This window comes from Centroberyx affinis, unplaced genomic scaffold, assembly GCF_046629955.1.
Source record: "Centroberyx affinis isolate AG114_WGS23_722 - 3 ecotype Tasmania unplaced genomic scaffold, CSIRO-AGI_Caff_v1 ptg003548l_1, whole genome shotgun sequence".
Classification (NCBI taxonomy): Eukaryota; Metazoa; Chordata; class Actinopteri; order Beryciformes; family Berycidae; genus Centroberyx; species Centroberyx affinis.
In genome coordinates, this window is record NW_027281485.1 from 17,292 (window position 1) to 27,500 (window position 10,209).

The window sequence follows — 10,209 nt, forward strand, 5'->3', positions numbered from 1 at the left end:
TAATGGGTATATTGGGTGAGATAATTTCACTCCTTGCCAATGCAGTTTGAAACAAGGCGGAATGAGACAGATCGACCCACTAACATCAAGAAAATGACACTTTACTTTTTTCTTCTCTCGTTTAAAGAAAAATATGATTCTAAGACACAATACTCGAATGAATGACTTGTTAATATGGATTTTTTTAAATTTATTTATTTATTTATTTTTAAGAAAAAAACAGTCTCTTTCAGCACTCCTTTCTACATCTCTAACACCTCAGAATTTCCAGCATATGTACTATTTTTTCACTAATTGCCCTATGATTACAGAAATGGAGGAAATTAATTACAACAAGGTCTTCAAAAAAAAGAAAAAAAAGCAGATGAAGCATATCTACAGGTACTATATTTAGTTTCAACAACACATCACACTCCCCCCAGACTTGGACACATAATGCACATACATAACAGACAAATACACTAAATACTAGACTATAAATAGAGATACAACTACCTACCTATGAAGTGAACACGATATGTCCAGCCTAACGTTTGTGTGGTTCGCTGTGTTAATTTTGTTATCTCATGGGTTAGAGTTCGACAGCAGAATACGGTGCTTGCGTTATGTTCGCTGAAAGGTGATGTTTGTTTTATGCAAATCTTTTTCTCAGCACATGACGCATGACGGCAGTTAAGTTTGTTTCCCATGTGTTGATAGTGGATGACACAATCTAATCTTGCTTTACAGCTCTTTTAGACGCATTCGGTTCACTTATACGGGGTCTGTTTACAGGAAAATAATTTCTTGTATAATGGGGTCAATTGGCTTCTCCTAAAAATTAAAGACATGTTATGCAAATGATCTGTTCAAAAGGAATTTTATTCAGCACACACACTCATCCAAAAAACATAAAAAATAAACAGTGATTAAAGTGAGATAAGAAATATTGCTAAATGGATCGATACATTCTATAGTATCTACTCGAGGGGGGGAAAGAAGTTTCATCACTCGGTATTTAAAAAATATGGAAAATTTTACAACATTCCTTCCTGAGATAGTCATAACAAACAGCACATGTGAACTGTTGATTTTTCATCTCACTAACTTGTTGATTTCATAACAAATCTTCCCCAGTCAACAGGAAGATTACACCACTGATACACAACATGTCCTCACAACTTCACAACTTCTTTTTTCATTTTCTTAGAAAAAAGAGCATACCACAGACCAATCAAGTGTGATTCTATGCCCAAATAAGGGATTCCAGGTCCCGCCTCCCTGTCAGAATAATGTGAAAATGGATACATGTGTGAAATGGCTGGTTTTCTGTAATATGGATGTCTGGATATGATGAGGTAGATTCTCGTCAGCTTTGAAGACGCAATTAAAAAAGCAAAATCCTCTAACCATAATATAGCTTAGCATTACAGCATTTGTCCCAGACATCAAATGTCCCTTTCACTGCACATATTCTCTCAATTGTCTATTGCTGACCTGACATCTCGTGGCTCTAATCACTCTCATCACTCTAATGGCTTTGTGACATGGCGGTATCACGAAATATGGGTGGTAGCACTTTTCAAAAATGGATCAAGTCGATAAAACATTCTATTGACATGATTTCACTTGTTTGAAGGACAGGAACCAAAAATCCTATTCATTTTCACTAGAGACAAATTCATTGGATTCACAAGTCCCGTAATGACGCCTAACACTTTCCGGTCTCTTATAAAAATATGATAAAATGCTGTACAAAAAAAGGGAAATTTTCTGCTACATTATTATACACTTTCCACACTCTTAAAGCAATGTCGTCTTTTCAATTCATAACAATGACAGAAACACCAACGGGAAACAGTGTGTCTATATTTACAATTCTCCACTTTTAAGTGTGAAATCCTGTACTTCATTTGTCATCCACCACACACACACACACACACACACACACACACACACACACACACACGCACACGCACGTACTCGATGTGTTGCTGGTTGGGTAAATTCAGGTTTTGCTGCTCTGTGTTTCACTGCCTGTCTTCATAGATGCGGAGCTAGTCTTCAGCATAGCCATACAGAACCACAGGAAGATGAAGAAACCTGCATGAGTCACAGGAAGAGAGAGAGAGAGAGAGAGAGAGAGAGAGAGAAGAGAGGAAATGAATGAAAAAGAGCAAGGAGGAGAGCGTGAGAGACTCATGCAAATGTCACTGAACAGAAAGGAATAGAAACAGCACTACAATTACGTCAGGTTACTACATGTTAATATGCAAATTGGCTGGTCAATATCTTATCACTGTTGCAAATAGGTGTGCTTTTTTTTCCCCAGGAAATGGAAATTATCTTCCTGTGATAAATCTCTTGACAGCTGAACAACATTACCAGTGCACCGACAGATACTTACAAGCTATGGCAAAGCCCCTGCATCTAATATAATTTGCCTACAAATCTTCCAAACCTAATTATATCCACAAAAGTTCTGGGAAAAAAAGCGATGTCGTCAGAGCGATGACTGACGACGGACCAAGATATTATTTATTATTATATATTATATATTACTTGGTAAATGTGATAAATTATTAGAGGGAGGTGACCGAACACACACACACTTCAAGGAGCAATAAGAAAGATTTTTACTGCCCCATATCACAATATTTGCGGGGGGTTGATAAGGCTGTTGATCAATACCAATGAGTCAGCGATTACTTGGCCATGTGATGAGATTCCTGGCTTTAAAAAACTCACTTTCTGCCCGTTTTTGATTTATTTTCTTTTTTAGATATGACATCCAAATGGATTTCTGGGCAGCTTTAATCATATATGAACGTTTATGATGAGCGAGCTGGTTGTCCTGACCTTGCAGTGAGTTCAGGATGCAGAAGAGGTAGACTCCAGGAGTGGTCAGCTGGCCGAATGAGAAGAAGACCAGGCCCCAGGTCATGCCCAGCAGACAGGTGACACCCAGCAGGGAGCAGGTATCTTGCTTCGCTCTGCCACTCCCCTGCCCGAACTGACTCGCACAATACAATGCAATGCAACACAAACAGCAGGTCAGAAAAAAATCGGAAAGTATCGATCCATGAATAAGAATAAGAATAGAAATAAGAATACGATGACATCTCACTGCCTCAACTTGAAAGTGTTCATGTGTTTAACGGCCACATCCGAAATATTTTTTTATTTAAAATCAACCATAAAGGAACTGCAGCAGATTGATAGAGACGAGGCTGTACCTCCTGGGTATGGTGGAGAGCCACAACACGCCTGAACACCAGCACTAGCACGGTCAGGTTGAAGACAAACACCAAGCTGAACACTCCCACTGTAGTCACCATCTTCACCACGTCATTGGATACATAGCATCTAGAAAGAGAGCGAGTACGGATAATCATTACGTCTCAATACGCTGAATAATCAAACGCATGTTGTCCCAAACATTACCGCACGTGAAAAAAACACTAAATACAGATTCAGGGTCAGTCTCGGCTTTAAGTCTTTGCAGATTAGTGCCTGCAGCGTTCTTACATCTCTGTACCAGTGCTGTTGGTGCCAGAGTCCAGAGGGACCCGGCCATATGCGTCTCTGTCTATGATGACCACCAGGATCACGATGACTGCAGGGATGCCTGAAACACAAGGATGCAAGGGACTGATTGATCCTATCACTTGAACATGCCAAAGGTGTGAAAATTCATTCCTTCAATCGGTCCATCATTTACTCTTTTGAAGGCGTCGTCACCTAGTACATTGACACTCACAGGAGAGAAAGCTCCTCTTTGGCCTACAAATACAACTCGGAAATGTTCCACGCCGCTGCGCCCACTCTCCCCAAGGGGGCCCTCTGACACATTTGTGCTTGGGGCCCCCAAAAGGTTGGAGCCGGCACTGCTTTTAATGCTAGGGGGCAAAAGTTAAAGTCTAATTGCTTGAGAGAGGGGAATACAAATATACAATGTGATTCATATTTTTGTGCAAGTTATCCCCTTCATCGTTATTAGTTTTGTTATTTGTGAACAAGCAGTTTTCTGATGAAGGTCACATAGACCGAAACATTGCTTTTAAATAAATATAACATGTTAGCTTATCCTTTTTGAACAACCATTAAGAGTGGGGAAGGTATTGGGACTCAGCAAAAGATCTTTTTTGCTGCTGTGTCAAAAAGAACAAAATGTTGAATGAATAAAAGGTTTAAGTCCCATGTCTAATTTTTTTGTTGCTAAAATAAAAGATCCTGTATTTTTTTTCCATGAAAAGCTTATTTCTCTCAGATCGTGCGCACAAATTTGCTTAGATCTGTTAGTGAGCATTTCTCCTGCTATGAATGAATTTCTATCAACTGAATGATTTTCTTATCTACAGTGTTTCATTATCTCATTTAATTATGCCATTATCTTTAATTAGCGACTAAACAATGAACTACACGTATATGACAGCTATAATAAGGTCACTTGCAGCTCATTGCAGAGATTGGCGTGCTGGAGATTGGCAGCCTTGTAGAAGTGAGCTGCCTGACAGACCTTACTGAGGGAACAAAAGTCCCTCGGGCGTGCAGCAGGCTCATACTGGCCCTGTTGGCTCTACTCACCCCAGCCCAGTAAGCTGAGTTTGAGCAGGTATCGCCTGACGTAGATGTTGAAGACTCTGACGAGGAGGAGGTAGAGGTGGAAGCCCTCCAGAGCCGTCCAGCTGAAGGTGGCCAGCAGGGAGTAGTGAAGAAGCAGGGCCATGTAGATGCAAAACCCAGAGGAGGACAATGCTGCCACCTGCTGGCTGGGGAGGAAGTGGATGTTGAGGAGGATCAGAGCGACGGCGAGGTTGATGTGGATCTTCATGGAGATGTCTGATCTGGCCCCTCTGTCAGAGAGAGAGAGAGATGGATCTGTGTACTAAGTACTAAACGTTGGCACCGATAATAAGGCCATATTGGAGGTAGGAAGGAAGGAATGAACAAATGAAGGAAGGAAAGATGGATGAATCCTGTTGGTACTGGAAATACGGCCATCTAGAAGGAAGAAAGCAAGGAAAGAAGGAAGGAGGGATTGATTGAAAGAAGGGAGCAAGTGAGGGAGGAAGGAAGGAAGGAAGGAAAGAAAGAAAGAAAGAAAGAAAGAAAGAAAGAAAGAAAGAAAGAAAGAAAGAAAGAAAGAAAGAAAGAAAGAAAGGAGGGTAACGAAGAAAGAAAGGATAATGTTGAGAAGGACAGCAGGTAAATCAATTTTATTTTATTTTATTTTATTTTATTTATTTTATATATATTAGGGGGGTTCCAAAGCAAGAAAAAAGAGGCACAGAAAGAAGGATGGAGGGGGGAAGGTAAGGATCATGTTGGTACTGAAAATAACTGAATATGAACCAAGGAAGGAAGGATGGAAGGAAGGGTGGAAAGAAGTAAAGAAGGAAAATAGAGAATTGTGGCAAAGGGAAGAAGGACGGAAGGAAGTGGAGAAGGAAAGAAGAAAGAAAGGTAAAAGTTGAGAAGAGCAGGAAAGGGAAAAAGGGAAAGAAACAAAGGAAGAAAGGAATAATGGAAGGATAGAAGAAAGGACAGACAGAAGGAAAGATGGAAGGAAGGAGGGAAAGGTCCTGTTAGGATCCTGTTGACGCAGAAAACAAGGGATCAGGAAACGAGGAAGAAAGGAAGAAAGGAAGAAAGAAAGGCAGGGAGGAGGGAAGGAGGGAACGATGGAGAGAGGAAGGCGGCATCCACCGGGGAAGAAAGACAAAGCGAGAACGTGTGAAAGGGTGAGCGGGTGAATAAATGATGGGAGGAAGGACCTTTTTGTGAGGAAGAGCAGCACGGCTACAACCAGGGCAAAGAGGGACAGGCTGCAGCCAATCAGAGTGATGTAAGACAGACTCTGCTGGTCTGCAGGGCTGAGGGTAGGAGACACCTGAGGAGAAAACACACAGGGTCTTTCTGTTGTACTACTAAATCACTTCTACTACTACTACCACATTTAAAGACTGATGGAAAAATAGTGGACAGGAGGAGAGATTCTGAATTTAAAGTTTATTATATGGAGAGAGATTTGTTTTACTCTACACACTGTGGTGTATCTGTGTTTCAGAAATACAAATTTAAGAAAAAATAGCCTCTTTCCAATTGAAGATATCTAATGAAGTTTGGTTGATTATGAACGAAAGGACGCCAAGAAACAATTTTTTTTTAGAGACATGATGTCCAACTGTGATGAAAACAAAACCTGTTTGGCATATTGTATTAACTCTGTTCTCGATTCATCGAAGAATAGAGATGCGTGTGGGTGAAACATACTGTGAACTGTAAGTACAAGTAATGTAATAAAACATAAAAAAATAAATAAAACCAACACTACTGCCGGTCCCATTCACATTCTGGAGAAACTACACATTTGCTTTATTTCCACCTCTGCTTTGACTAGATGTTACCGAATGTAAAGAATCTGTGAGTGGTAGCTTTTAAATGGAGTTAATATGAGTTTAAAATAGCAACTATTTCCAAAATGGATACAGTATATAGTGTTTTTGGATGCTTTCTCTATAAGCATTCTGAATGAGCCTTTGGTCTGCTTCTCTTCAGCGTCTCCCTGCAATTCTGCACCGGTCAGTATGGGGGGAAAATGGCAGTCCTACCAACAGCACTGCAAAGTAGGTGAGGTGGTCACAGGAACAGATGACACGACTCTGTCCAGGCTCCCAGAGGGTGAGGCAGCCATGCTCATGATACTCTAGACAGGCAGACAGACAGACAGACAGGCAGACAGACAGGCAGACAGACAGACAGGCAGACAGACAGACAGGCAGACAGACAGGCAGACAGACAGACAGACAGGCAGACAGGCAGATAGGTAGACACATCCATTTTGCAGTCATCCATAATGCAAATGAGGCTGTCACCGAAGTAACTCACTTTGCATGTCATGAAAGGAATTCCAGTAAAAAGGAACCACAATGAATGCAATTTACCATATAATATAAAAAGCATAATCAGTTATTGTGTTTATTCATGATAAATATGATACCGTCTACTCACTTACCCTCTGATGAAAAATTAAAGAACACACAGCTGGGTGTTTTGCTCTCCTGTGATACAAACATACAACAGAGTTATTTTACTAACTATTGGTGGGTAAAATGTAGAAATCAACATGTATAATTTGATTCTGAGGGAGAGCCTTTTTTAGGTTACTATTCAGTAAATGAAGTTGAAGTTACATATATGTCCAGGGTAAGATTCATGGAGATGTTGACACGCTCCTGTAGTCCTGAAACTGTCTTCCCCCCCACACTCAGGCCAACTAGTCTGCTCCCATGCACATTTTGGGCCCCCCATATGACCTGCAACACACATTCAACCCAGACAGTATTCATTTGGATTCAGTGCCCATAATATGTATGTTTTGTCATTTTTGAACAGGCATCATATTTACAGTTCAGTGGTCAATCCATGAAAACGTTTGTGTAAATTTTGGACCTCATCCTAAAGTACACAACTTCTACTGTCTGTGATTACATTTCCCAGAATGCCTTTTGACAACTCCCAGAGAACTCATCTGGACTTGTTGCTTTCAGCTGTGTATTACACTGTATGTGTAGGTGTAGACAGCAATAGCGATATCAAAGCTGCATTGCATTTTGGGTCTACTGATGCTACTGGCGGTTGAGAAATTGTAACAGTGTATTAAGGTGGATTTTTCCTTTAAATTTGAATATACAAAACACTTGAACTTAAAGTCTTGGGATAGATATATTAGTAGTAGTCTAGTAGCCTAGTTTAGTTTTCTCCACAAAATCTGATAACTTGACGTAAGACATACATACATACACACACACACACACACACACACACACACACACACACACACACACACACACACACACAAACCAGTTTGAGTTGAGTTTAAAGTAGCAATATTTTCCAAAACAAATATATACTGTCTTGAACTGAAATCCTTCAGATTATTTTCTAGATTTTACACACATTCTGGTAACTGGTGTAAGAGCAGTCTCTGCCACATACACACACTCACACTCAGTCACTCACACACACACACACACACACACACACACACACACACACACACACACACACAAACCATTTTGAGTTGAGTTTAAAGTAGCAATATTTTCCTAAACAAATATATATATACACACACACACACACACACACCTCACCCCATTTGTTTCAGGCCAGGTGAGCATGCAGAACACAATGGTGTTGTTTGTACTGGGATTCAGCTCTCTGGGCAGCTGTACGCTCACTGTGCTGTTGGCGGTGTCTCTGTCTGAAGTCGCCTATGTCAGAGAGACAAAAACAGGAAGAAAGCCATTGCATGTAAATAATACCAACAACACAGCGATATGTGTATCTTCCAGTTCCGTTCCATGAAGGGAACATGTAGATCGACTTCAGGGAAGGACTTTGATTCTGTCCGACAAACAGGGTTGACTTGAAATGTTGATTAAAGCATGTCTTGAACTGTGCCTTTGCTTTGCATGTGACATCCTGCCTTCTTTCTGCCATGTTTAAGTATGTACTGTGAAACTCTAGAAGTTTTTAATATGTCTCTGTACTATTACTACCGGCAAATTCCTTCACATTTATTGCACTTGGAGATTATCACATTGTCACAGATTTTATATGATGGAAGAGGTGAGGGGTTGGGGCGATTGTTGAAAAATGCGTGATGCTATTGGGTAATGGGATTTTGATATAATAATACAAGAATTATTTTAATACTTTTATTGCCATTTGTTATATAGGTGTATATTATGACATGGAGAATATGCCAGCAAGGTGAAAGTCATTTTGAATTTCATTGTGACATCAAATTGATTCTGATTTTGTCTCTGATTCAGATGAATAGGACCTTACCTCAGTCTCACTGGCAGAGATGCTGAGGCCCCTGAAGGTGCCATTGTGCCTGTGCAGGAGGCCCACCAGTCGGCCAGTGGTCACGGGCATGGTGCCAGTCACAACTGTTTCCTCTAGAACCTGTTCTAGCAGCCTGATGGCGCTTGTGGACAGATGGTAAGAACACAGAAATTATTTCTGAATTTTACTTTCATGGATACATCTGAAAAAAGACACAGACATAAACACACTCAGAAAGAATGCTTGTCCTTGTAATCATTAAAAGGTTTACTCAATAGTGGCGTTGTGGCTTCCGTGTTCCAAAATGCGATCGACAGCTCCCATACAAGCTTTGGCATCCGCTGCCCCTGAGCAATAAAACAAAGATTTATTGATCATGAGACCCTACCCAGATGACATAATTCCAAAAAACAAAAAACAACGCACGTATGAAAGGATCTCACCTGGTCTCTGCTCAGGTTTACAGAGATTCTCCACGGAGGTAGAGTTCCCCTCGGGGGTAGAGTTTCCCTCGGAAGTAGAGTTCTCCTCGGGGGTAGAGTTCTCCTCGGGGGTAGAGTTTCCCTCGGAAGTAGAGTTCTCCTCGGGGGTAGAGTTCTCCTCGGAAGTAGAGTTCTCCTCGGGGGTAGAGTTCTCCTCGGAAGTAGAGTTCTCCTCGGAGGTAGAGTTCTCCTCGGGGGTAGAGTTCCCCTCGGAAGTAGAGTTCTCCTCGGGGGTAGAGTTCTCCTCGGGGGTAGAGTTCTCCTCGGAAGTAGAGTTCTCCTCGGGGGTAGAATTCTCCTCGGGGGTAGAGTTCTCCTCGGAGGTAGAGTTCTCCTCGGGGGTAGAGTTCTCCTCGGGGGTAGAGTTTCCCTCGGAATTAGAGTTCTCCTCGGGGGTAGAGTTCTCCTCGGAAGTAGAGTTCTCCTCGGGGGTAGAGTTCTCCTCGGAGGTAGAGTTCTCCTCGGGGGTAGAGTTCTCCTCGGGGGTAGAGTTCTCCTCGGAAGTAGAGTTCTCCTTGGTTAGATTATGAGACACCACCACAAAAGTCAGCCAGCAGAGGAGCCACCACTTCATCCTGTTAACTGTTAGTGAAGGAGACAGACAGACTAACAGAAAGACAGACAGACAGACAGACAGACAGACAGACAGACAGACAGACAGACAGACGCTTCAGTCGGAACAAAACCTGTTACAAAAGGTAGCTATTAAATCTACCTGGAACATTGTGTCATGCGAAATGGTCAAGTCACACACACACACACACACACACACACACACACACACACACACAGAAATGCATATACCCTCACACAACCACACTGAAGACCCATACAGAAGTCCCACTTGGTCGGTCAACTAAGCAACAGTTATTCTATAGGATATCAGTATCAA

The 10,209-nt window shown here is 41.5% G+C and overlaps 1 protein-coding gene across 1 annotated transcript; it reads right to left on the minus strand.

The window, feature by feature from the left end:
- Positions 1 to 815: 815 nt before the first annotated feature.
- LOC139661542 (adhesion G-protein coupled receptor G5-like) lies at positions 816 to 9,891 on the minus strand. Its single transcript, XM_071540002.1, has 13 exons — positions 9,279 to 9,891; positions 9,107 to 9,182; positions 8,836 to 8,977; positions 8,136 to 8,255; positions 7,176 to 7,298; positions 6,998 to 7,043; positions 6,594 to 6,688; positions 5,757 to 5,872; positions 4,567 to 4,835; positions 3,508 to 3,607; positions 3,216 to 3,345; positions 2,839 to 2,992; positions 816 to 2,082 (listed from the first exon to the last, which is right to left on the minus strand). The coding sequence occupies exons 1-13, from the start codon at positions 9,889 to 9,891 to the stop codon at positions 1,988 to 1,990; spliced, it is 2,079 nt and encodes a 692-aa protein (XP_071396103.1). The 3' UTR covers positions 816 to 1,987.
- Positions 9,892 to 10,209: the final 318 nt, after the last annotated feature.

Bases quoted from the DNA above. Each gene is read 5' to 3' on its own strand.
- LOC139661542 (XM_071540002.1), bottom strand. From the start codon at position 9,891: ATGAAGTGGTGGCTCCTCTGCTGGCTGACTTTTGTGGTGGTGTCTCAT. The intron at 7,299-8,135 runs GTGAGGTGTGTG...TGTGTGTTGCAG, and splicing joins CCTGGCCTGAAACAAATGGG to GTCATATGGGGGGCCCAAAA. The intron at 2,993-3,215 runs GTACAGCCTCGT...TGTGCGAGTCAG, and splicing joins CTCTCCACCATACCCAGGAG to TTCGGGCAGGGGAGTGGCAG.